Source organism: Hydractinia symbiolongicarpus, chromosome 8 (genome assembly GCF_029227915.1).
Source record: "Hydractinia symbiolongicarpus strain clone_291-10 chromosome 8, HSymV2.1, whole genome shotgun sequence".
Classification (NCBI taxonomy): Eukaryota; Metazoa; Cnidaria; class Hydrozoa; order Anthoathecata; family Hydractiniidae; genus Hydractinia; species Hydractinia symbiolongicarpus.
In genome coordinates, this window is record NC_079882.1 from 20,945,488 (window position 1) to 20,973,035 (window position 27,548).

A 27,548-nucleotide genomic window follows, 5' to 3' on the forward strand; every position below is an offset into this window, starting at 1 on the left:
TTACCACTTGCGATTTGCAGATATACCTGCTTGTGCAAGGAGCCAAGGTCCTGGTTAACTTACCTTTTTCATTTGAAACTTAATAGTTTTTTTGATGTCACTGATTTTTTCTTCCATCTTATCACTATGGGTGATCATTGTTGGAAACTTTCCTGCTTTGTTCAATCCGGGTCCAAGAAGACGTGGAATTTGTTTGATCAAAGTATCTGAAGCAACGAAACCATCATACTTCTTAGCTAAAAAAATACATGTTATGAATATAAACAAAATTCAAAACTTTGCAGACCTTAAGAAATTAGGCTGGCCTAAATGTTTATGCTTATACACATAGATGTCTCAGAGATCTTGGTGGGTACTCGTCATCCAACAGTCAAGAGTAGCAAATATATTCATCATCATTGACATCACAAAGAGGCTTATCCCATAATTAAAAATGAATACGAGAATATCACAACTTTTTAAGGTTTAGTGTTGAGCGTGACAAAATGACAAAGACAAATTTTTGTATAATTTTTATGCAACTCTTAACATTCACCGATTATGTCGCAGCACATATTAGGCAAGAGAAATTATATAACAGTTTCTCGCCAATCACCTCTGCACATGGTTGAGATTTATCACAAAATAGAGTATAGTTATTTACATAATTTCTTATCTAACACAGAACCCTTTTCCTGTAGCTACAAGGTATTTCTCCTTATAAGTGTTTGATGAAAAATCTGATCTAGCATAGTTTGCAGAAAATATCTGACTTTGCACAATGCCCTTGAACTGGATTAGGAAAATAGAACAGAATTTAAAACTTTACAGCTTTTAGTAATCAGGCTGTCCTAAATGTTTGCTTATACACCTAAATGTCTCAGAGATCTTGGTGGGTACTCGTCATCCAACAGTCAAGAGTAGCAAATATATTCATCATCATTGACATTAAATAGGAGCTGCATGAGTTTTAAATAATCTATGACAGCAAACAGACTATTTTTTTCGGCCTGTCATGAAGATGAGGGTGTTTTAAAATAATGGTTAAACAAAATTCATGGTGGCAAAAATAACCCAGTATAAGGGTTTCCATTTTTCCAAAGCAACTATCCATACCAAATAGAATTTCCATAAGTATACTGTAACAGCATATTAAAAGTATTTCTGAAGTGTTACACCACCATTGAAAATATTTATGTTAGCACCCTTGTACCCATTCAACATTTATGTAACACCCAAGTTCGCCATTTTCACCTCCTGTAACGCATGGTAACAAATCTAATACCACCCACCCCCTTTTTGTTATGTAATATTTTCAAGACCTTATCTATTTATTTCCTTCAGTACAAAAAGCCTTTATGTAATGAATGATCAGGCAAACTAGTGCTCTAATATGAGAAAAGGATGAACAGGGCCATTTATTTAGCACACAATATGACATGTTGGTACTTTTGCGAATTCCAGAGGTAAGAAACACACTAAAATAACTGAAAATAATTGTGATGTTACATGATAAAAGAACAATTCGTAACAAAAATAATCATACCCTCACACAACACCTCAGATGTTACATAATTATTGAATAGTCCCCTAGTTAAAATTAACAGTCAATTCGTTGGGTTCATGCAAAGAAGCAACCTGATTGCTGTCATCAAGAGCTTTGTTGATACTTGTGGGTGGATGCAAACACAACATATTTTCAAATAATGACTTTTTGTATACAGAATGCACCTTTACTCGAGTAGCATATCAGAACTTCATCTATTATCAGCATTGTCAAAAACACGGACCTGAAGTTGAACTCATCATTTGCCACTATGATACTCTGTTTAAGTAAAAATTCACTTACCAAGCTTTTTTACAAGTTTTTTGTCCTTGTTTAATTTCTTCAAAGCCTCGATATCCATGTATGGAATATTGTTCGCCTTGGCTTCATCACAGTGAGATTCATCTCCTAAGACACAAATCTTCAGCTTCGGTCTTGGAACATTCTTTAATTTAACAGTTCCACTGAAACGTTTGTCTTTTTGAGGATCGTAGTTTTTTAGTCCGATTTGGAGCTCAACTGTTTCTAAGAACTTGCGTTTTTTATCTTTGGAACCATCGAGAATGGCCTTTACACAATCGTAAAGAGTGTCCCGAGATATCTTGGAACTATATTTTGAAAAATATTAGATTAGCGACAACTTAACTGAATGATGAAAGAGATATTTGAAGATAAACTTTTGTACTTACGACATGGCTGCAACGCTTTGCCAGCAACGTCGAAAAAGGAAAACGCTCGGTCCCCGGGTCGTTTTAAATAGCACGCTCGTGGTTATTATGTTGTATATTACAGAACAAGAAACACGACAGACTGATCCTGATCGCTTGCAGGAACGGAAGTATGTTTTTGCAGAAGTTATTAAACTTTACTTGGTGTCACGTGTTATTATATGGCTTCAAAATTTTTATTTATTATTAATAAAAACAATAAAATAAACAGAAAAAGTGAAATTGGGAGTGTGCGTAAAGCACAGTACCGGATATATTCAACTTAATTTATGCTAAAAAATTTAGCTTAAAATGTGTTTCCAGCATAATGTGTTTCGCAAACATGCTCAGTATAAAGGAATGCAATTAACCTGAGATAGCTACAAAAAATAAATAATAAAAATGTCCAGTCCTTTTGTATCTGATTCTGCTCTGCTCAAAACAATAAACAGCAACCATCAGAAAGCTAGCTAGTAGTCAATTAACACATTACCAATAAAAATGTCTGTAGAACCACGAATTTTAAAAGTCATACTAAAAATTACGACTTTCTTTAGTTTCCCTTCATTTCGTAAAACTTCAATAACGGCAGGCGGCAGGAATAGTGATTTTATATTAGATTTAAACCATTATGATACAACACGGTGGATAATACGACGAAACCTAAATCGCGCAACGAAGAATTATAAGCCACGACAAAAAGTGAAACACCACACGACGAGGAGTGTCACATAAACCCACACGCCGAAAAGCAGAACGATAACAAGGAAAGCCTAACACGAATTTTGACCCACAAATGACTCCATATATCTGACGTCTGCATTTTACCCTATACACCAATCCGACACGCCCCGACCGCGTTCACATTGCAGAGACCTGGGGTAAAAAAACATGAGGGGTAAAAAAATTTCAAGTCGATAAGCCATTTTAACTTACATTGCAATGATGGTATCGAATTTTTTTTACAACAGTATTATGTGTTTTTCGAGTCTCAAACACTTACAAATAGACAAAGGTGTGACTATGGTACTACTCTTTATATCTATCGAACTATCAGTAAATACAGGAGTTTGCTGGTCAAAGACCCTGTCTGACGTTGTGATATTGTCTGATACATATAATTATGATTTATCACACTTTACACTTGCAACTCCTTCGCTAAGATTTTCTCCCCTTCTACACAATAAACAAAAAAAATGGTTGTTTTTATTTTCATGCCTTTAAAAAGCTGATTTTAAAATATTTTTTTTCTCCCTGCACGGCACCAGGAGGCGCGCGCGAAAGACTCGCTCGCCGTCCAAACAGCATCCTTGTTCCGCAAAGTAACGATATGGATGGCGGTAATGCACACTTGGAGCGAGAAATTACAAAATGGCGAACCTTGGAAGTGGTAGGTTAAACTCTTTTTTCTTACAATATTTTTTAGATGGTTTCATTTATGTTTCTAACCATACTGCTGAACGGCTAATTTGTGAAGAAACTCGCCCCAAACTAATAATCCCGAATCCGGGTTAACATACTTAAAATTTTCTGATCATTTTTAACAAAAATGACCAACATATTCAAATTCAGCAACAAAATTTATGGAAACATGTAAATTTTTAAGTTTATACACCAAGTACAGCTGCCTCTATTAGTAGCCAAACTTTTGATGTTTTATGAAGAATTGACCACACAAATTAACCGCAGTGAAAATTTTTGACTGCAGTTAGCTAGCTAGCTAGATATTATGGTCAAAGTCTTATAAAATTTAAAAACTTTAAATTACAATAAATCCTGTTCTAATAATTTTTTGGTATTTTACCTTTTGCTGATAAATCCAAATATGCCACTCATTTTTCCCAAAAGTTCCTTGTTTTTTTTTAAATTTGATAATGTTAACCCGGATCCAAGATTACAGTACCGGGCTAATGTAACTTTACATGTACGCAATAGTTTAATAGTTTTATGCGAAGGTGATAACCACCTTCGCATAAAACTATTAAACAATGGCTCTTTGTGTCACATTGATAGAGTTGATAACATTTGCAATTACGCTATTGGGAATAGTTATGTTAACACTATTTAAGTTACGCGCAGTTATGATAAGCTATTTTTCTTCAATAATCTTTTGTTTATTACGCGCAAGTTAATGACTTACAAGACTCGCAAAATAATTAATAAGAACAAAAGACAAACAACTACTGCCTCCGAGAGAAAGGTGTGAAACTTGCACGTACGCGTACGCTTACTTCTGGACTGTACTGTAGATTAGATTCTCTAGCATTTAAAGGGAAACTAAGGTCAAAATTTTTTTTTTCATAAAAACGTTTATTATACTATTTAAAAAAGATACCTTAAATTTTTTTTCAAAAAAAATGTATTTTTATGAGGATTTTAGAGTAAAAAGGTTATTATTTACATCTCCGTTAGAGTACATAAAAAAACTCTACGATGGAGAGCAATGACGTATGATCCGCGAGTGAGTAAGTGAAACCATACTATAAGGTTCGCCTGATTTGATGTATGAAGACATAAAAGATGAATTTTACTTCTTAACTATAATTGTACATTTTGTCTTTACTACTCAAAATGCCAAGTTGCCTGGCATATGGATGTTCGCAAACCACTGGGAGAGTAACTGCTAAAAAAAGTTTTTTCATGATCCTAAAGCCAGTGAATACAACTGAGAAACTTCGCGCAGCACAATGGTTGCATAATATTGGTACTGGATTGAATGTAGAAACATTTCCATTTGGGAAAAATAAAGTTCTATGTGAAGACCACTTCCATCCTGACTGCATAAAAGATGATTTAAAAGGACGTCTAACGGGGATACCATCGAAACGGAAAGAGCTACTTTGTGGAGCAGTTCCAACTATTTTTAAACACAAAACTTACGAATTTATTAACATGGATGGCACTACCGTATTAAAACGTGATTCATCTTTAAAAAGAAAAATGCAGGAAGAATGCCTACATGTGAGTTACAAAAATCATGTTTTTTAATTTCAACCTTTTCTGGTACAACTCTTTTAGTGAACATATTTAATTAGATAGCCTGGTTTCTATATTGTAATTGAAATATAAATGTGTTTCGTAATTTTTTTTAAGTAGTGAAAATAAGTGGAAATTTTATAAAAATTTCAATGAAAAATTCTTAATAAAATTTGGAAAAACGCACGAATATTATTACTAGTATTACTTTTTATTATCATATGTTATTTTTGTTATCAATGTTAATGAAAACCAGGTTAAGTTTTCATGCGCACCTGGCTGGACTTCGAAGAAAAATATAAGGGTTGATCTACACTTCATTTTTTTATTCTAGACCGTAGAGAAGTTACTTAGTGAAAACAAAGAAACCACACTTTCACAGACATTACATTTCATAGTAATGCACCCAAGCCGTATATTGTCTGTATGCTGAAAAGCGTAGTTGTCTAAAAAGAATATAATATGTTTTGTTGTTGTGGAACCTAGGCCTTACAAAATGTTGTATATATATTTTTAAATATTCTTTGACTCACATTCAGTATACGAACTTTTATGTAGATAAAGAACGCATTTTTTTTTTCGCATATGAAGTAATATTTTATATTTGTTTTGAAAGGTAGAATAATAAGCTTACTTGTTTTGAAAAGATTTTATATCCTTGAAATTATTTTGATATCTGCGATGTCTAATGCTTGCTGTCTCTAATACGGTGCGATTTAAACAAAGAATTTTAAAATCTTTATGCAAGGTAATACATGTATTCTCTTCCAGCTTTTCTCCCAGTAAAGTTGTAAACTCCAAACAACACTTGCATTCTTCAACAGTCATTAACTCGTGTATATCACATTTTTTACACTTACACCAATGTAAGTTTTCTAACATGCTTGAGTCTAAATCCTCATCTTCGTCGTCGTCTGAAATATCATTCGCAGTTTTTGATGAACAAATGTTTTTCAACTGACTTTCAGTATATTCAGGTTCGTTATCATAACACCCTTTGCAAATACTTTCATCTGTTTCATTCGCTATGTTCACTAGCACAACTACTTTTTTCGCTGCTATCCATGACTAAGTGATTTTGAGTCTCGCGGCTCATACGTCATAATTCTGTATGGTTCACGAGGAACCGTGAATGGAGTACACGGTTAATTTCAGAAAACCTTAGAACTTTAATGGGCTAAAACAGCCTAAATAATGAAAATTAAGAGTTAATTTTTTTTTCAATAGTTTATTTAGATGTTATACAACGTTCTTAATTTTTTTTAATAACATTTTTTTTTGACCTTAGTTTCCCTTTAACGTTTCTAAGTAACAGTCCATCCAATGCCTGCAACTGTAGATGTGCAGCCTGAATCAAGAACTGCTGAATTTCTTGCTTCATGAGCAAGTAAACACAACTCACTTTCATTTGATCCAGTAAATAATGTGATATGCTCCCCAGAGTTCATGCACTGTCTGTGAGAACAATCTCTCATAAAATGCAAAATAAACTCACAAATTTTGCATTTTGTAGGTTTACCATTGAAACCTAATGGGTTTTTTTTTAGTGTTAGTGTTTCTAGATCGAAATTGTTCATTTTCACCATGTTTAAAAATTCTCTGCGGTCTGCTAAAACGGTTTATGTTGATATTTATCTGGACGATTGTAAAGTATCTCTTCTGAAGCTGAGGCTCCCCTGGATTCTAACGCAATGCCAGAAACATCACTCTCAGATGAGATAGCTTGTTCTCCATTGAACTTTCTGAGAGCAGTTACCTTTGATCAAATAACTGCTCTTTCTTTGAGTAAACAACACCTGTTAACACCAGTTGTCTATCCTTGTGAGAAAGTTTTGAAGCATCAAGTAGTTTAAATGCTAAGACTGAAGAAGGCAATTTCATATCTTTTTGCATTATTCGGTTGTACCTTTTTTCAAATTCCAAAACAAGAGTCTCAACTTTCTGGTTAGCTTCACGTACGTATATCTATCAAATATGGTATAATGTTCGTATACCTCACTTAACTCATCTTTTTTAAAAAGTTTTATCCAAATAATCAATAAGTTTTTCTACGCCATCATCCGCATTAATACTTTCCAGTTTCAGTTCATTAAACACTTTGTCTCTAACACCACTTGGATCATCTTCTGGAAAAGACAATGCTACTGCAACTCCCTTTTTTTTTATCTAAATCTGTAACAATGCACCAAACACGTAACTCTTCACAATATCTGTCATATGGTTTGTCCTTGCTATTGAACACCAGTGGGTTTTTATAGTCACTCATCTTCAAATTCTTCAACTACCCTTTGCTAACATGTAATATTGATAATAACCATAGATAGTGAAACGATGTACACATATATTTATTACACCCACCAGTTATAATGGTACACTATAAAGAAACAAATAATAAACATAATGATCAACACTAACAGCGTGTGCGATCGCATGCGCACGCCATTCATGACCAAGACTAATACGTTAATTTATGCAACTAACAATGGTGGAACTTTAGCAGGTAGAATTTATGTTCCAGTGACATAAAACATACTAACCTATTCTATTGTCTCACAAGTAAAAAATACAGGAAAAATTATCATGGTAACTTCAATAAACGTCTTTAAAGGTTGGAGAAGAAGTTATGCTGTTTTAACACTTTAATATAGTTTAGCTAGCTGAATAGAACTTTTGTTTGCTGAACTTAGATAGTTCATTGTTTAGATTTAAATTTCAGTTTATGGAAAAAGTTTTTACTTTTGTGGCGTTCTAAATTCTATGGAGAGAAAACAAGGGAGTGAAGATAAGTGCAGAATAATTTCTGGATATATGTAGACAGCCTTAGATTATAACAGCCTGCTTTAGATATATATTTGGGATGGGAAACGAAGTATATGCTCTTCTATTATCAAGGTAAAAAAAAACACGCTGATATTGTGAGAGTTCTGGCTGCTGAGAATATAGTTGTGTCAAGACAGAGAGTTTTGAAATTATTTATAGACTCAATACAACTGGCTCAGTTGCAAATAAGTCAAAATCAGATAGAAAAAGATTGGTCAATGTCGAAGTAATGAACTTCATCGACATTTGGATGAAAAAAAATGACAAGTGTACTCCTGTGGATAAGATAATTATTTTAATCATTAGAAAAAGACTAGTTTAAGATGTAACCGCTGGGAAAGCGCTAACGTGCTTTCCCAGCATGTACGTCATAAAAACACAATTTATTAAAAAGTGTTTGCTTTTCAATCCACAATGTGCCCACTGGGTAGGAGCTTTATGGTCAAATGACAGAGTTGTAACAAACAAAAATCTATAATAAATGTTTGACCATATGCAGCCTCTGGGTGTAAAATAAAAATATTTGCTGCATAAGCAAGATCATCGTAAATGTGTAAGATCAACCAGACGTGAAAATATAGTTCAACTAATATATTTAATTGAATACACGCAATCTCTGTGTAATTTTTTCTAGAGAAAGAATAAAGCTAGCTGTGTATCCTGGATTGTTATGCGTAAGTTAACACAAAGAAAGTATAATTATATTTAAACATACGCGATCATTGCTGATTAAACTCTTATTTTTAAAATAGTTCTATTATATATTCAAGAATGATATCGATATTGAAGCCGTCTCGATACAATTTGAAAGTAAAATAACGTCTATTGCGGATTGAGAATACCGTCGCTATACGAGAAGCGTGTTGTTACACAACATTTTTTCCAGTACTGTAGCTAACTACATACACTTGTTTTTCTTATATTAGTAGCCTATTTTTTTATTCCGCTATCTTCTTTCTTACACCACCGTGAACTAGTCGGTGATATGTTAGTAAATCTAACAAAGTAAAAACAAACGTTTTTTTATAAATTTAACTAGCTGTCTAACAAAGTTTTGTTGTTTACCAATATAATAAACCACGGCTTAATGCGCCATTTTAATCTTGACCTGAAAGAGTGCTAACTAAGTTGTAATAATTATGCGAAAATGTAAAAGACAATAATATTTCAATATTCTGTCAACGATACCAGGGTATTTTTCGACATCATCTGTCATATCAAGAAGGCAAAAAAAACTGAGAACGAGGGTGGGTCTTTTCTGCAACCATTTTTTCGTCCACATATAACGCTTTCCATGTTTTCCGCCTTATCACCTATTAAGTTTCGATTTTACTTTAAAGCTCAATATAATTTTGACAAATCGAATTCGATTAATTGGATCGTTTATCATGGCCTTTACAAGGAATTGCATTTCAGGAATGCTCCGGGCGAGTTCGGAGCACAACCCCCAATTTAATTTCTTATATATGGGAGTGTTTGCGGCTTATCTGCAAGTTCAGGAAAGTTTTCTTGAAATTTGAAGATCTAAAAGTTACTAGAACTGGAAATAATGGTACTTTAATTTCCCAAGTTTATTGTTTTTTTCCCTTGGATCACTCATTTCCGGCCAAGAAAATAATTGTTTTCAGTCGTAGGTAAAAAATGATCTTGCCTTTTATGAGCACTATGGCAGAGTTTGCAAAATTGCTTTTGGATATCAATAAATCAGAGGCACAACAAAATGACAAAAAGAAATCATAGGTACATCTCTTTGGCTTATGACCACTATTTGTGATAATTAATGTTTTTTCGCTCTTTCCTTATTAAAATGTATGGCCCGGGTTATTGCTTAAATTCTGCCAATTCTTCAATCAGGAGAGAGTGCTCACAGTGAGACTTTAAAGATAATTAAAGAAGTAGATGTTTAGAGGAAGCCTTTTTAATTCAAATGTCCGTGTAGATGTCATCGTGTTAACAAGAAAGGAAAGCTAACGTAAAACACTGGTTATTTTCTGCAAATGTAAAAAGTTTTAAATGAGAGGAGATGAGAGGAGGACCATTACTATAAATTTAAATGCCTTACAGTTGTATGACTCATTTTGTTTCTGGGTGGAGAAGTTAAGTGTGGTAGAATTGTATCACCATACTAGTAAGACATGAGATTCCCAGAATAAGGTTGATTTGTTCTTTGTGACTACACTTTCTTCCCCATAACTATCATTTAATTAATTTCATTTTTGTAATATATAGGTTATCAATCTTCCTTCAACTTTAAAAGCCACATTACATGTGGGTTAATTTTAAACCATATCATTTCGAGGGTGCAAAATGCTTTAGGGTAAACATTCCATTCCATTATATAATTAAAAATAAATAAATAATTGAATGTCAAATGCAATGTAGGTCTCCTAAAGAATTTCCTAGGTGATATTCTCATTACAAAACAGTTTAAAATAGAGCAATGAATGAATCATTGACTTTTCTCTTTTATAAAATTTTCATTTGTTTTAGGTATATGGTCACCATTTAAGGAAATACTAGCAGTAGTTGAAATTGCTGTCATACATAAAAGGTCGGAGATATATGCCGAATTAGATGAGACAATTACAAAGCACAAGCCAATTTTTCTCGGTTTACTTAAAAATTTGGTAAGTATGTAATATTTTTGGTTTATTAAAGAGAGTGTGAGTGTGGTGCATGTCAATAGTTTCTTTAAAATACTGGTTTCCTGCAGCTACTAGGTTGATAGAGAAGTAGAGATTGACCATGTGAAGTTTAGATATGCAAGGATATGATATTCAGGCTAAACACTTGCTTTCTTTGTTGTTTAAATGTAAGCTGTAATGTCTGTTGTCTATAATACACTGCATTTGTCTGTAATGTCCAGCATGGATGTAGTCTAGGCGAATTAGATATACATTGTTTTGACGTCAATTCAATTAAACGAACTGGTGTTGATGTTTTTAATTAAATTAGTGGGGCAATTGCATTGCACATATAACTTCAATTCATTCACTGCACTAGATATTCCTAGCAAACTATACTTTTTAAAAAGGTAATATATAGAGGAATTGTACTAAAAATGAGGAGAGGGAAAATTCAACAAAAAAAGACTGAATTTTTCAGTTCTTCCCCATGGGAAAAATAGAAAACCTCACAAAATGTCAACAAAACTTAAAACAAAAGAAACTACAATATGTTAGCTTTCAAAAATGGTAAAACATGATAAAGGTCATGTTAACATTACTAATTACTGAGCTTTAAGAGCTGATACAGTTTTCAATGAAATTTCAACTACTTTTTATTATAAAAAGACTCAAAACAGTTCTTTGGATGCAAATATGGATTACAAGAGGTACAAATGAAGTTTGTTCTTTTTCTTTTTTGTGGCATGCTGCAAACTACACGGTTACGATCATTTTCCATCCATGTAACGATTTGACAACCTAGCTTGCGGCTTATGGAGAGCATTTCCATTTAACCACCAATTCATCAAGGGAAAGATTTTGGTCAGGGTAAAATTCTGCTTGATAATTTTGAAGCAACAAATTTAAAAATGGTTTAATCTTGTCTTTTTTATCAACCTCGTCATCAGACTTAATTGTGTGAAGCATTGACGAATAAAGTAATTCAAAATCATTACAAGAAAACTGTTTGCTGTACAAAAGACCAGTAATCCTCTAAGATTGGTCTTTCATTAATTCTTGTTGCTATAATTACAGCTAGAAATTTCAGAAGTTCATATTTTGTAACAGGATACCATTCAAAGAAGGGGAACCTTTGCTCCATGGAAAGTTAACTTGCAATGGCAGGGAAATAAAGTTATTTAATTTTTTTTCTGGTTTTTGCGTATTCGCTTAAAAAACACGATTTTCCTGACAATCTGATTTTTTCTGTTATTAGGTAAATCAAGTGTTCAGAATTTACAGAATGATACCCCTTGATGCATTTGTATTCTTTCTTCATTATATAATGAAAATAAATAAAGTTGTGTTGTAAGCTATGTGTGCTATAGATATTTCAGTTTAAATGCGTTTTATACAAAGTTAGTGTCACCATACAATGTATAATTTTGTCTGTTCGTTTAGAGTAAGAATGCAAGTCATAGAGAACAGATCAAAAAAGCTCATAAATATGGTTTAACTTTGGAAGGTCAAAAAGGCACAATCAAACTACAAGAATCATTGATTCAAGAAATACTTCTTATAAGTGATGCACTGGAACTGAATGAATTTTCTGTGCTAGAGTTGATGCTAGAAGCAGAACATCAATTACCAAATTTTCCAGGTACATGCCACTATAATTCTGCTTTTGTTATTTGTAGAATTGTCTATGAAAGCAAAATTAGTAAATCTACAATCCTATTTGAAATATTATTAGAAACATTTTAAAAAAAGTCCTGGGAAAACAGACTCTTTCAATAATAATTCTGGAAGAAATAAATTCTCTACTAAAATCTCTTTAATTGACTTTAATAGTTAAATGGAAATTTCCTACATTCTGACATATGTTTGATTACATTTACGTCTATATTCAGCTCCTACTTCAACTGGGTTGTAACCATTTTTTCAACACTATCCGTAAATATCGCAAAAACGACCAGGAATATTTAGTTTAAATATGTGAAAAGGTCCTGACGAGTTCTGGATCTTTTCACACAAATTATTTTTCATAAAATGTTTAAAAAAAACGTAGCAAGCAAACAAATCAGAATAAATACTGTATTTGTACTATTATTTCCGCCTCTCTAGTAAACCTTTCTTTTGTTTGTATGGGTTAAAAGAATAATACCTAATACCTAATAATCACAATAATTTCTCAAAGTTAGAATTTTGGCCAAATTCTCAATTTTAAATTCTGCAATTTTTTGCACAATAACTTTTCCCTCAAGGTACTATTTTTGTTGCCATGACAGTGTCAATGAGGCATTTCTGTTCTGTTGATTAATAACTTCATGACGTAGTTCCACGGGGATGTAAACAAACGCATTCTGAATGAATGAAGCTGGGGAATGCGTAATAGGTGCTTTAATTTGCTGGTTTTGTAAACAACAGTTCAAATGATTATGCACAATGAAGTGCACTGGAAGGGATTTTGTGAAAGCATAGCAAACCAAAAACCTTATTTGTTTTTGCATGTCAAATTCTTGGAAAATATTTTTATATGAGGATGTTTTTCTACCAGTCTTCTCCTTCGCTTGAACCTTGCAATAAATTTAAATCACTATGAGAAAATGAAGAAGTGACTGAATCTTCATCCATTGTCTTACAAATTTTGTTGAGCTATGGACGCTGTGTGACGTTACAAATCAACAAAATATGTACAAACCAAGTTGGCTTTTGTTTGATAATGGTGGCGACCATTAACGTTATTATCGTTTTTTGGGAACAAAATTTTGACACAAAAATAAAAATTTATTTTCATGACATATATGATACATTTCTCCAACAAAGAGGAAAAAAGAATCTGCTGACTGACCAACCCTGCAACGAAACTATTGGAAAACAGCAAATTAAAAATTAATTAGGAATAGCCTTTTTGATAATTTTTTTCATGCTAGTTGTTTTGTTATCTTAAAGCTAAAAAATGTAGTATATATCGTATTATTAAGGTTTCATTTGATGGATTGAAAGATGTGATTAATTTTGGTCAATGTACTACTTTAATGGGTTATTTAGATACACATTGACCAAGCTATCAAGTAAATACATCCTTAAGGGAATTTTCCTTTAACGAATTCCCTTTATAAGTGCTACACTTGCTTAATAAATATATTTTAGGTTTTTCACAGCAACTTGTGGCTGCTTTACTTTACCATGATGGACGACGCTGTCTTCTGTCAGCGTTAAAACTTTTGTTGACGGCTAGGCCTGGTATAACTTGGTCAACTGAACTTGATGATCGTATTGTCGAATTAATTGAAAAACTTGTCAATCAACTTCTTGACGATGGTAAGGGTTGCTTTAAAAGTGCATACCCAAAAATTCAATTTATATTGTTACATGTTGTATTGAATTACCATTTTTTTCCATAAAGGTTTAGTTTCAAAGATACTTCTGTTGCTTGAAGAGATCAGTTTGCCAAAAGAACTAAAAAAGTTAGAAGATGCAAGATGCTTGCTGGATGGCAAACACAAAAAGTTAATCACAGAACTTATTGAAGAACAACAACAGTTATTAGCTGATTGCCTCTTTGTATTATCTTGTCAGTACCCATTGCAAAAGGATGAATGTATAAAACTATTAGATTACTTGAAGTTAGTTGCACCTAACACATCAGATGGAAGTCTGGATTTCGTTACCCTTCGTGTTTTTTTAGCTGTCATAGCAAGTTTTAATTGTAACATAATTGACAGTGCTGTTGAAAACATAGAAGATAGTCAGTGTAAGAATGCTTCTGTATTTAAAACTGGTTTGTTCTTTTTTCCAAAACATAAACACTATAAACTTAATCTTTTAGATCAACAACTACCTTATTTCAAAGACAAAAAGTTCTTAATAAATGTCCATCAGGTGATAGTTCGGCCTGATGTGCAACTGTGGCAAATGCCTGGGCTAAAGTTTGTTATTCAATGGTGCTGGTCAGTTTTCCTCCGAAGTTGCTCAGCTCATCCTGAACTTGTGGATTATTATAGTGATGTGATTGAGGAAGACGAAAGTAGTCTTGACTCGGCTATTGATGGCGATGCATTAAAGTTTTTGCGAACATGTGTCATACAATCTAAAAAATTTCACGAAGAGGTGCTTTTTAATACTTAACTCATTTTACTTTTGATTGTTTTTAAAGAAAACTTACTAGCTATCAAATATATTTTAGGAATACTTTCTCAAAATCGTCCATTCCTTCATTACATCATTTATTGTGAAATTTCCACTTAAGGTATTTGTGTTTATGTTAAATTATTATAACAATTTGAGTCTCTATAATGATATTTTTATGAGTTGTATTTTGTGTGTTCAAAATAATAGTTGAATTGCTAAATAGTGCTAAGGATGCATGAAATAACGATGGAATATGTACAACAAGCAAACCCATGGGTTTCTACGTGCTAACAAGTAGTTTATTTCAATTACTGGTGTTATGAGTGTTAGGTTAAATTATATCATTTTTAGATGAAAGAGTTAAGAACAAGAGGTGATGAGAATGCTCATATTTTGCAAGCCCATTTAAATGAAGGCATGGAGCCTCCACAAGGACTACGACATGACTTTCAAGAGTTTATGTCTTTGGTAAGAAGTGACTTTTCTTAAATTTTGTTACTATGCCTCACCAACAACCTTTTAACGCCATTTTAATTATCCTTTACTAAGGAAATAATTAGTAATTGATAACTTTAGGGACCATGCACTTATTGCATGGCCTGATGTTAAATAATCTATATGTGACTGGTGTTAACACAGATTATGTTTTTAGGTCAGTTCTTTATATGATAAAGACCCATTGGGGTTAGAACTAAATAGTGAATATTGGATTCCACCTGAACCTCTGGGTGGTATCTTCTCTCCACAGCCACTTAGAAAAAATCAGCAAAACACAGACCAGAGAAAGGTACAGTGAACTTTAATACATAAATAAGATAAATATTTTCAGGCGCTATTAAAGTTATTTGTGAACTTTTTTTTAGTTGATGCTCAATAAATTTGTCCGTTTGGCTGGCGATATATTGTTGCAGCCACTATATGTTCCATATATCAGCATGCTTACTTCTCTTTCAAACAATGAGCAGTCTGCTTCTTATTGTTTTCGACTTTTATCGAACGGTTCAACAGAACGTGGTGGAGCATGTTCTGTTTCTTGGGATCATTTCTTTGCATCACTCAAACAATATTATTTAAGTTTAAGACAAGTAACAGATGCATCAGGTAAGATAAAAATGGAAAAACATGTAATTTATTCATTTTTATTTATTTTGGTTTACTGTACAAGAGTATATGCAAGCATTATGTTTCATTAAGGTTATAGTTTATACTGCTAAATATCAGAAAATAACATGATATAATTTCTAACATTTTCGTGATATGCAGATGTAATCCAAATGCAAAGCTATGACTTCATAAAAATTTTCAAACTGATTGTATATATTTTTATTTTTTGTTTTATTTTTTTAAACTTGGTATCAATGGAAGTAAACCAAAATTTATGGCTAATGTCATTATCCAATCCTAAGTTAAAATCTTTATATCTTGATTCTCAGCAATTTGTTAAAAAGCATAAAAGTATGAGTCAGCATAAATACAGAAAAAAAATTACTTATATCTTCTTGTACCACTGTATTTAAAGATATTAAAATTTACTCTTTTTTTCCTTAAATATTTTAATTATCATTCATTTTTATTTCTAGACCATCGATCACATGTTCATACTCATTATGAAATATCACCTGAAGAACAAGCTGGTTTGGAAAGTGTTTTACGACTTATAAAAGTCGTTACAGAAAATGTAAGATCTTTATTAAATACTATCTACCATCTGAAATGTATATACAGTTGTACAATATTTATATTATGTCACTCTACACTTTGTATCGCAGTTTTAATGCAGAACATTTACCTACTTTATATAACTTAATTTTACTTCTGTTAGTACGGACCAATTTGTCAACACCTTAATATCATTATTGATTTATTCGACTTATATCTGACCAGCATTAAGTGGTTATGTGCTGACTAGCGCTCAAATAGAACTTCAGTATTCAAATAATTTGTTGATTTTTCACCCCTTGTTTTTATTGTTTGAATCAACTCTTAGAGTGAAAATGTTCGTGTTGCTTTATGTGAAAATCAAAACTGGCTGCCAGTTGCATCTTTACTTGGTTTGGTTTGTTGCCCCGTACCTCCTAGCCTAAAGGGTTTGTTACTGGAAACACTTGCTGCTTTCTCCAAAACACCTGAAATTGCTGCATCTTTATGGCAATCCTTAGAAGCCTCGCAGGTAAGAGTTATGTCTTTCAAAGGGACAGCAGTTGTCAGAGGAGGTGAAACGGTACTTCTATCTTCAAATCTTATTTTTGTTTGCAATGTCAAAACATTTCTAACACAAACTAGCACAAACAATGAACAACAGTTTTTTGCTGATGATGATATATTTCCTGGAAAAAATAAAATAAGTGCTATGATAAAATAAGTTACTTTCCTAGAGCAATTTTCAGGATATTTCTTAAAGTTTAGTAACAGTAACACTATTAAAGGCTATTATATGGTTTCTTTAAGACAGAAAAAAATTGTTTTTATTGCAAAACTCATTTAGACACAGATTTTAAATTATTTTCGATAGTTTCCTCTGGGTTTCTGGTGGTGTTTTTAGAAACATCTTTAAGAGTATAGGCTTATAAATTCTTGTTCAACAGTCTTGACTTATGAAGGCTCTTTCCTTATGTTTTTTTTTCAGAACGAAAGAAAATAGGGTCAGTTTTATTGCTAAAGTGTTTACTTCTTGTTTTTTGTTAGGCTATTTAGGCATATCTGTGGAGGTTAGCTAGATACTTAAACATTTTTTTTATATAAAAAAAGAGATGTTCAGTTTCGAACATTTTTTTTTTGATTTATTGAGACGAAAATAGTAGTGATTTTAGTCAAAATGAAAATTAGTAAAAACAAAGCTAGTTGTTGATTCTGTCCCAAATTCTGTCTTAGTCAAATCTTTCAGTCGATATAACAAAAGTCTTGCTTTAATTTCAGACTACACACTTAACACAAGTAGTCTTAATAATCTGATTATTATTCCAGGTGCTTCAAACAACCACACCTTCAGGATCAAATGTAAAATCAGGAATTGCTGTGGAACTCCAAGAAATTGAATCACGCAATGAAGTATATCCTGAAACAAGAGGTTTCTTAAAGTTGCTTGATCAACTTACTGAAGTGGCTATACCAACAACATTAGGTGCTGGTCATCGTGTTCCTGGATTCCATCCATATTTGAACTTTCTTATAGATAATGTATTTCTTACGTTTAAAACAAGGGCATACCAAGATCCGTCTGAAAAGGTGTGATTTTTCTCTTATTATTTATGATGGTTGACCCTGCGAAACCAAAGTTTTTTGAGTTTATGGAGGTTTGAGCAGAAAGAAAAAGAGGGAGGTCCAGGCTGATTGAGTGCTATTTGCTAACATTATCACTTTTTAACTAAAATAGCTGAAAAAGAAAAAGTTTAGTAAAATATAAGCATTATAATCAAACAAGGTTTAATTATATCAATAAAAAGGAAAATTTGCCACTTATTTTTGCATATGGCACCAACTTTTTCAATCACCATTATTATGTCTAAAATTCAAATAAAAAGGTCATATGGAAACTTTAAAGGTTTATGTTTTTATACAAGCCCAATGTAGGGTTAAAACAGCCATTTTTGATCTGCAATTGCATTTAGCTTTTGCTGTTCTGTAGCACATAATAAACGAATTGCATTTTGCTAATTTTCTAAGAAAATGCAACAGAGAAAAGGGAGATTTAGATGTATTTTTTAACCTGGTGATGCTTATAACGGGCATGATTATAGAAAGGTATATACGTCTTTAAATCAGCTCTGATATTTTTACTGAATATATGTAAGCTGTGATTGGTTTTAACTTCTTAGTAATTTGGATCTTTTTCTACTTTTAGTGGAAGATTGCATCTGAAGTTTTGTCAATTTTTGTGAAACTTTTAAAAGCGTACGAACCCCAGCCAGAAGATTTTATGGAAAAACAGGTGGAGATTCAGGGAGTTAATTTTGGTAAGGCAGCAAAGCCAGCAGGATTTCAACTTCTATCTTTGCTGTTGAATGATACACCTATGTTGCGTATGATTTTGGCAATTGTTGATGACGTTTTGGAACACCTTCAAACCATAATAACAACACATGGTAAGCTAGTTTTTGTAAACTAGTAATAAAGCCCTAAAAACAAGCAGTGAATGAGGTTTTAAATATTTCATTGACATATCGTTTAGAATCCTAGGAAAAAACACTTTTTTTTTAGAAATGACACATTGTAAGGTCCATACCCTATGTTTTTCCACACTTTTACTTGAAATAAATTTGCAGATTCCATGCAATAGCCATCAATAACAATTTTAGAGGGATGGAGCTGGAATAATCTTGGTATTACAGTTATCTTAATTTAACTCCATAGTATGTATACATTGTTAAATGGTACATAAATATTCTCTTTCAAAATAACTAATGTTGTTACTAACACATGGAATCTTCATTTACAGCATAATTTGGTCTTAAAATTGAAATTCATAGGTATAAAGAGGTTAAAAATTTTTTTGAAATGTTGAGATGTTCAGGCTTTCTTGCACATTATTTATTTAAAGCATAATACTACTTTTAGTCCTTGTGTTTTGTTACACTGTCAAGGTAAATTAAGTAAGCTTCTGGATTCTTCACTGCATTTACGTTATTTACGATATTTCCATTTTCTATTAGAAATGAGATTACTTAAATATACTCTTGATTATTTTATTTAAAAATTCCTGTTTTATTTGCATTAGAAGTTAGCACTATATGGTTTTTGAATGGAGAGCAACTTTAGATTTTTCCTATTTGTTAGGATTCAAGAAGAAAAGTTTGCTTTTGTTTATTGTCTGATAACCTAGGGAGAGCTTATCAGCTTGTAGCAACTGTCAGATGAATCCAAGGCCTATATGTATGGCCACCCTAGACTTAAGGGGACTGGAACAAGTGAAGTCAGAGTTTAAACAGGGGTGAACAAGTGTTGCCATAGAACATGCTGCACTGATATCTGTCTCTAGGAACGACGATATAGCAAAACTCATTTGATGAATTTGAATTCCCTATTTTATTTCATAGAATTCAAAGATATCTTAGAGAGTGCGGCCTGTAAATGCTTAGATCTGCTTGTGTGTGTCTTCGAGAAGCAAGGAATATTTATGGAGCATGCTCGATCAGTTGGCTCCTCCATAATTTTATCACTATTAGATGAATTGCTACTTTCTGTCAATCCAAAGACTGGTAGACCAGATTATCTGTTTATCTTAGGAAGGTATAAGTATGAATTTTATATAGGTTTTTACACCTTTTCTTTACCTTGGGCTACTCCCAAGTTTTCAATATAATCTGTTATTTTTGATTAGTTTTTTAAATTCTGACTAGCGAAGATTTGATAACTTCATTTAAGACGAGTGAGATCACTGTCCTGTAATATAATTATCTTGTGAACAAATTATCGTGTTGTGAACTTTCAATTTAAGTAGTTACTGATTAATATGTTTTACCATTAAAACTGATGAATTGTTTTAGGTACATGACTATCAATAATGTTAAACCTTCCTTAACGCTAAATGTTGTTCGAATGTTTAAGTATGTGTGTGAAGATTCCAAAGTACAGAAAGAAGTCATTGAGATTTTGACACAGGATGAGGTACACACAGCAGCATTGTGGTTATTATACTTTGCTAGAAATGTTCTATCTGTGTGGAAAAATAATACTAGTTTTTTAACTTGCTGGCTTTAACTTAATTTTGCTCGTGTCTATATGTGGTTTTGGAAAAGAGGCATGGTAACCTGCAATAACACAAAACAATTAAGGCCCCTGCTTAAAGACCCGTGGCTACATGCAAAAACAACTATAGGGCTTTACCATATTGTTTGTTTGAGAAATTCTGGCACTGATAAAATAAGACATTCTCAAGGAGTTTCCGTTACTGCTTTGTAAAAAAAATTCTAAAAGATATGATTTTCTTTAGGTTTCATCTCGCGAATTTCTGGTTGGTTTTTCAGAACAACTTGAAAACATTGAACCTGAGGATGAAGAAACAAACAGGGAAGCATATGAAAAACTTGAAGATAATGGTAAGAAGCAATGACGTTTTCACTCTTTTGTCTGATAACGGTTGCTAATATATTTTTCTGCAGAGAAAGAGACTATGTTAAGCACCCCAAGGGGTGTCTAATTGGACCAGGTTATGGTGCTATTGTTTTGCTCCCCATATAAGTGTCAAATATGACACCAAAGCAGTCATGCAAATGGCATTTCACATCAGACGTTTTTTTGCTAGTTTGAAAAAAAGGAAATAAGGCAGGCTTTGTCTGATAAAAATGTTTTTAATATATATTTATCTACAGTATGTCCTTAATCCAATAAGTTTTTTTTTGAGGACAATGTGTCATCTAATATCTTGTATGCTCATCAGTAAGTCGAGATGTTCCTGTGTCTATTCTTTCTCGGTTTTCTTGTTTCCTGAGGAGAAATGACTTGCAGTAGTTCATGAAATTTTTGTCTAGTCCAGCGTAAATAAAGAAATTCATACACGAGTTCATCACCACAATAGACGAGAGCCAAACATTTGCTTTAAATAAAATTTTCATGTCTACTTTCTTTTGTTGAATACGTACCACATAAATGCTGATTGTGTAAAACAAGTTATACGGCAATGAACATAAAATAAAAACAACAAATGCAGCAGACAACATTTGTAGCAGTTTTTTGTCTCGATTTTGTTTAGCAATGCAACTTTTTGTGCTTAAGTTACGTGCAAGTTTACTTTCGTTTTGCTTTTTAAACAGTGGTACTTTGTAATGAACAGAAAGAGTTTTTCCATTTTTTACAGTTTTTTTGATCCCGGCAAATATGGTTAGCATCATGCAAAATGGTATAATACTTTGAATTGTCAATGTTACAATTGAATAAACAAACTCGTAAACTTCGTTTTTCCAAACTGGCATGCATTGTCCATAATGAACCACCATTGATTTTATGTATGGTATCAACAACAAGAACGACAATGTCCAAATACAAATCATTATAAAATGAATAGAATATTTTCCAAGACGCTTTTGAAAAGGCTTGTTAATCCCTCTATGTCGTTCAATAGCAATACTTGTTATAATCCAAGCTGATACATTGACTGTTACGGGACCCAGTGATGATAAAGTTTTGCATAATTCCGTACCCAAAATCCATTTATTCATTGTAGCTGTGTTATATAAATAATGTGTTGAAGTGACGACTGATGCTATCATATCTGCAAAGGCTAAGTGTAGCAGATAATGGTGGAATAATTTTCGGTATTTTGTCTTGAACCCAAAAAAACATACTACTAGACTGTTCCCAATAAAACCTACAACTAGGATGAATGTGTACAGGAATAGTAACAAAACATTTTCAGCTGAATGGAACTCTCTGACGCTTGTCATGTTTGTTAGATTTTGTAACATCATTCTGTGATAATTCACCCTAAAAAAGATAAAAATACTGTTATCGTGTTGTAAAATGTCAACTGCTTTCCTGCAAATTCTGAAGAAGTGCTAATATATAGTATCTGTTATGCCTGTTGATTACTTTGTTGGCAAGTAATCAGCCCTACATTACTTTTCTCGTACATAGTTCACTTTTATATATATATATATATTTAAACATCCTTTTTCTTCCACCTACAATTTCTTTTATGCAAACTTCCACCTGTTTATGCAAATGTATTCACTTTAAAGTAATGCAACAATTAAATTTAAATTAACACATTTAAAAACTTTTAATATTGTACTATACCATTCTCTATTTTCTATTTTTTAGCTATATATGTTACTAGGGAGTCTAATTAAAATGTTAATTTCTATTTTGTTTCTTCCAAACTTTTTTATTATTTTGGGTTGTTATGTACATTTTACAACCTGTTGTTATGTGTTATGGACAAATGATTGTTTTGTGTTTTAACTTTGCATATCCTTGTTGTTTTTGAAATAGATATTACACCAACTTGTTGTAGACGGTATATCCCTATTATATTTGTCACGTTAAATTATTTACAACTTTGTGTTAGGAGTAACACTTTGTTATTCCTTGTCAGCTGCATGTTGTTAAAATTTGTCTTCTCTTCTACTAACATTTTAAGAGTCACACCTTGTAGTCCCTTTTCAGCTGCTAAAATTTATTCTCTTCCCCACTGACCTTTTTCTAGGTAGCACCTTGATTCCTCTGTGACTTGCATATTATTAAATTTTGTCTTTTCTTCTACTAACATTCTTAGAGTCACACCTTGTTGTGTCTTTTCAGCTGCTAAAATTTGTTTTTTCTCACTTACGCCTATCCTGTAACTAAACATAAAGGTCTTTGATAAAGTACTTGTTTTGTATATTGTTGTGAATGTTTTCCAGCCATGACATTTAAGTTATTATTGTTTTTAGGTAAAAAGTTATATTGCTCTATATTTTTGTTTTTTTATTATTTTTCAGATTCACCTCAAGAAAAATGTGTGGATCTGATTCGGCAAAATATTGTTGGTCTTCTTATAACTTCCCTTCAGCATTCCACCCCAAATATGGCTCAGTTCATGTTAGGCTTTGAAGTAAAACGTCCCATTTCGAAAACTAACCTTCAAGACCCAGGTACATGTATTTGTGCTTCAGCGTGCTTCAATGTTCCCTTTCTAAATTAATACCACTACCTTGGGAAGATTTCTTTCAAAGAAATCTTAAAAGGATTTAGTTCATGTATGTAAACCAACATTTTAAAAGTCGTAGAAAATATGCCATTTATTTTATACCCCCCTGGTCGTATTTGTACATTTGAGTTATTTCATTTAAGTTATATACACAGTGTTTGTAATTCAGGTATGTCTATTAAAGAGAGGAAATGACAGAATTAGTTCTAAATATCTATACTTTTTTTCACAATAATACGCTTCACCTAATTGGTCAGGAATGCTTTTCTATTTCATACAGGCCTGGAGCTTTGAGGGTGGGTTAATTTTGACTTTCAGAGAAAAATGTAACCTTTACAGGTACATACCGTTCATGACAGATTAAAAATTTTACCATGGAGTTTTGTTTGGGCAGATGCTATTATTTGGAAGAGGCGTTTGTTATAAAAAAAGGTGTATGTGAGGGGTTGCCCTGTTTTTTCTTTTAAACATTTGGTAGCTTAATATAAGTAAAAAGCTTTAAAAGAGTGCAAAAGTAATATATGAATAAGTAAGATTGGTTACTACAGTTTTAATCACGATGAACTTTTAATTAATTATCCTCTTCGAATAACTCCCAATTGGTATTTATTTATTGATTAACAGTCTACCTGGAATGTTTATTTGAGCATGGGGGCTTCTCGGCGTGATTGAGGTTTTACCCTGAGTATATATCCATGCATTAAGTACATTTCTTCTTCACTACTTGCATCATATTAAAAGTTAGTTCAAAACGTAAACTAGATTTATCTTTCCAACTTTTTTTCGTTCACTTTTTTAGGTGTGGGTGGATTTCCCAAGACATGTTTGCATTCTGTCATAGACATTCTCAATCGAGGTTTAACAGATATGTCGTCATCAATGGGCGGGACATTGACACCAAAGCTTTCTGAGTTGTTGTACCGCCTAATATATATGCTCTGTTCCAACACAGACACTGGTCCAGCTGTGAGACGATATTTACATACTCATTGTGGTTTCTTTACTACACATTGCAAAGCATTACCATTTGTATCTACAACAACAGAAGAAAATACTGATGAACTACAATACATTAGACTAATAAACCAACAAACATGGTTGTTGAAAGCTATTGCAATCGAACTTAGAGTAGTCGCTGCCAGTCGTATGCGTTCTGGCTTGCAGCAATTGCTAACTATCTTATACAGCGACGAAACATCAAGAACAGCGCCAGTACATCAATTTAACACGGAGAATGTTACAGGTGTAGAGTCTAGCTTTAGTAGGCAGACACTCTCGCAAACAATGTTTCAATCGTGTTTTTCTCTTGGTGCTGACAGCCACAATTTGATTTTATCTTTACTGAAGTCAATGTCATTCACACAGAGATACCCTCCCAACGTGGAATTGAATTTTTTTGACTATAGTGCTATTGAACAGCTTATCATATCTTGTGAGGAGACAGATGAGATGGGTGTGGTGTTGTGTAACGTAAAGAAGTTATTTCGAATTCTAATGAATGAGATGAGTAACTCGCAATTGGCGGTTACTGCTGTGCAAAAGCAGCAAATCTTCCAAGTAATCATTTATACTGTGTTCTTTGATTATGTATCTTTTTTTTTTCTTTTTTTCTCTAAAACTAAAAGGTCCGAAGTAAAATGCATTTTCTAACACCTGTTATCACTTATAACAGCGTTGTCACGGAACCTGAAAAAATACAAAAAATTTCGTGAAAAGGTTTAGTAGTGAATGTCGGAAAAGTCAGCGACAATAATGTTAGAAAACAAAACATATAGGTCAGGGAAAAGTTAGGAAAAAAAGTTTGCGTCTGTGAAGCTTAATAGTCTGTATAATATAGCTAGCCAATCAGGTTTCGTTGACTTCACGAAAGCTCTAGGCAATATCGGACACTACAGTGTTTTATAATAGCGACAGCCATTGTGTTGTTTTCTGGTGTCTCCTAATCTGTTACATTACCTGAAAAGTTACTCGAATAGAATTTTAAAATCGTTACTGAATTTTCATAATTGATAAGAGTTTGACGATTTTTTAAAGAAGCTTTTTAAGGAAAATATCAAAGGTCTAAAATGTTCTGCTGAAACATGCCCCGGAACTTACTGTCGAGCTGCCATCTATATCTTTTACAGGAAGTTAAGTCAGTTTTACGACATGCTGTAGATAGAAATGTTGTTCGTGAGTCCTTTCACTCAAAGCAAAGTTCTTTTGATGCATGGAGACAAGTTGTTGAAGTGACATTTGCTGTCTGTCCAGAAGATGTCATTCAAGTAGACAAGAAACAGTTTATATTGACCGAGTTGTTGCATGCTCTTATCCCAATGGTAATTTAATGTTTCTGCCATTTCTCGAAGTATTTCAGTTCTCGTTCTGTGTTTCTCTCTCAACATATTCCTATGTTAGATAAAGTTAGACTGAACTATAGTAAGCATACATGACGTAATCTCTTTTCAGATTAACGATGAAGATAACTTGCCAGAATTAACATCAGCTATGGGTGGTACAATTTTGAGTTTGATGGCCAACCTGTGGTTCACTGTCACTCAGATGGATAGTGTCTCGTATGTTGTTCTTTTAGTATAGCACTTGTCTCGTATGTTTTTATTGTAGCAGCTAACTTGGCATACATTAATGTTTTCATCGTAGAAACTTTTTTACGTTTCATAATTGCTCGTTTGAATTTGAATAATTAAGTTTAGGGTGGTTTTCCCGAAATATTTATCGCATTTATTTCAAAGGCAATTCCAGGTAAAATTGTTCGTCTTTACAACACTTTCGGAATAAAATGGACACACACAAACATTTAAATATTGTATGTGTTTTTATCAGTAAAAGTAGTCGTTAGTCCGTGAAAAAATCTACGGCTTCGCCCGTCCTTTAAATTTACCCGTCGCAACAAAGTGGATAAAATTATATCGCATTTAATATTTATGTTCCCGTGGCACGATTTTCTAACTCAGCGGGGGGTTCGCGCAAAGACAGACAAAATACGGCTATTATTAAAGAGATTTCGCCGAACAGGTCGCACTAAAAATTTACATTTTTTATCAACTTACCGTCTTTATTTCACCTTTCTTTCCTGTTTCTTGTTTAATTTTAATATAGAATTATTCATTTCCTCGACAGATTCTTTTCCCCCCAATCTGTTCATGACGTGTGCTTTCTCATGTTTCAAACATTAATTTTTAAATATTTTTTTTTCTGTTAATATTATGTTCCCTGACTGATATTAAACTTCGACAATAAGTAGCTTTATTGCCACACTTAGGCAAATTATATTGAAGAAAAAATGCCCACTCATAAATAATTTTCGATTTCACCAATAAGATATTTAAATCTGTTTTTATTACAGCAAATTAAATTTATTATATAGAAAAACATTGTCTATTTTAAGTAACTTTAAACTCCCTTGGTGATTTTTTTTTTCGCTTTATCCAGGAAAATAGAAACTTCTCTGTACTTTCAGATTTTATGTAAGTCAACAACAGCCAACGTGGGACTTTCTGTGTGGTCACTATTAATTTCTTCGTTTCATGTAGGTCAGCAACCGACAATGTAGGAATATCCCTGTCATCACTAGCATCGATTTTTTCTGGTATCATTGAAGCAATCGTAGCTTCTGGTGGTGGCCAACCTCGAGTGAGAGCCAACTTGTATGGTGCATTTTTATATTACATTCAAATTGGACAAACATATGCCTCGATTACTACAGAAGGTATCTTCATTTGCACCACTGTCTTGTTTTAAACATCTCTTTTATATTTAAGTACTCTTGCATTATTAAACGCATGCAGAAATAAAAAATAAACTGATTAAAATCGCTGTTTTCAAATTTTACACTCACCCTGAATAAGAACCTGGAAAAAAGTTTAATATACAGGTTTCACAGCCAATCTGGAAATGAGGAAATTATTAGAGAAATTAAGGGAAATTATTAGGCAAAACCATCCAAGAGGGGATCGTTAGAGAATTTGGTAAAATAAGGTACAATTAGGGAAAATGTAAGCAAGTCAAGTAAATTGAAGTAAGTCTTTGGTTCTCACTCTAAACTTTTTTGACTCGTGAAATATATACATGTTTTAAAAATGATAGAAATTACTTAATAAAAGATATTTTTAATGTCAATTAAATTAGAGGATCATTAGGAAATTTTGTTTTCATAA

At 32.7% G+C, this 27,548-nt stretch overlaps 3 protein-coding genes and 3 non-coding genes across 8 annotated transcripts in view; 1 reads left to right on the plus strand and 5 right to left on the minus strand.

Moving 5' to 3' along the window:
• LOC130654615 (60S ribosomal protein L10a-like) overlaps positions 1 to 27,548 on the minus strand; it is a 29,110-nt gene that overhangs the window by 334 nt on the left and 1,228 nt on the right. Inside the window, exons 2-4 of the mRNA XM_057457228.1 lie at positions 2,215 to 2,251; positions 1,829 to 2,133; positions 64 to 236 (exon numbers count right to left, since the gene is read on the minus strand). Of these exons, the coding sequence (XP_057313211.1) occupies positions 64 to 236; positions 1,829 to 2,133; positions 2,215 to 2,219 (483 nt within the window). The 5' untranslated portion in view covers positions 2,220 to 2,251. The remainder of the gene's footprint in view (positions 1 to 63; positions 237 to 1,828; positions 2,134 to 2,214; positions 2,252 to 27,548) is intronic.
• On the minus strand, positions 333 to 404 carry LOC130656096 (small nucleolar RNA SNORD24). The gene has a single exon (XR_008984839.1). It is a non-coding gene; the product is annotated as a small nucleolar RNA SNORD24 (small nucleolar RNA).
• On the minus strand, positions 856 to 927 carry LOC130656097 (small nucleolar RNA SNORD24). The gene has a single exon (XR_008984840.1). It is a non-coding gene; the product is annotated as a small nucleolar RNA SNORD24 (small nucleolar RNA).
• Positions 1,725 to 1,793, minus strand: LOC130656098 (small nucleolar RNA SNORD18). The gene has a single exon (XR_008984842.1). It is a non-coding gene; the product is annotated as a small nucleolar RNA SNORD18 (small nucleolar RNA).
• Positions 3,535 to 27,548, plus strand: part of LOC130654607 (nuclear pore complex protein Nup205-like) — a 29,483-nt gene continuing 5,469 nt past the window's right edge. For 2 of the 3 annotated variants that reach the window (XM_057457217.1, XM_057457219.1), the window contains exons 1-22: positions 3,535 to 3,622; positions 10,519 to 10,655; positions 12,096 to 12,294; positions 13,788 to 13,958; positions 14,044 to 14,391; positions 14,467 to 14,747; positions 14,824 to 14,886; positions 15,120 to 15,236; positions 15,421 to 15,555; positions 15,632 to 15,869; positions 16,349 to 16,446; positions 16,756 to 16,938; positions 17,733 to 17,993; positions 18,610 to 18,850; positions 19,802 to 19,994; positions 20,252 to 20,372; positions 20,698 to 20,803; positions 23,183 to 23,335; positions 24,191 to 24,948; positions 25,518 to 25,709; positions 25,840 to 25,946; positions 26,925 to 27,100. In XM_057457217.1, coding sequence (XP_057313200.1) covers positions 3,604 to 3,622; positions 10,519 to 10,655; positions 12,096 to 12,294; positions 13,788 to 13,958; positions 14,044 to 14,391; positions 14,467 to 14,747; positions 14,824 to 14,886; positions 15,120 to 15,236; positions 15,421 to 15,555; positions 15,632 to 15,869; positions 16,349 to 16,446; positions 16,756 to 16,938; positions 17,733 to 17,993; positions 18,610 to 18,850; positions 19,802 to 19,994; positions 20,252 to 20,372; positions 20,698 to 20,803; positions 23,183 to 23,335; positions 24,191 to 24,948; positions 25,518 to 25,709; positions 25,840 to 25,946; positions 26,925 to 27,100 — 4,297 coding nt within the window. In that variant the 5' untranslated portion in view covers positions 3,535 to 3,603. Of the gene's footprint in view, positions 3,623 to 8,662; positions 8,703 to 10,518; positions 10,656 to 12,095; positions 12,295 to 13,787; positions 13,959 to 14,043; positions 14,392 to 14,466; positions 14,748 to 14,823; positions 14,887 to 15,119; positions 15,237 to 15,420; positions 15,556 to 15,631; positions 15,870 to 16,348; positions 16,447 to 16,755; positions 16,939 to 17,732; positions 17,994 to 18,609; positions 18,851 to 19,801; positions 19,995 to 20,251; positions 20,373 to 20,697; positions 20,804 to 23,182; positions 23,336 to 24,190; positions 24,949 to 25,517; positions 25,710 to 25,839; positions 25,947 to 26,924; positions 27,101 to 27,548 lie in introns of all 3 variants that reach the window. The other variant, XM_057457218.1, reaches the window with a different exon arrangement.
• On the minus strand, positions 20,812 to 22,250 carry LOC130654611 (neuropeptide Y receptor type 6-like). Its single transcript, XM_057457225.1, has one exon. The coding sequence runs from the start codon at positions 22,169 to 22,171 to the stop codon at positions 21,122 to 21,124; it is 1,050 nt and encodes a 349-aa protein (XP_057313208.1). The 5' UTR covers positions 22,172 to 22,250; the 3' UTR covers positions 20,812 to 21,121.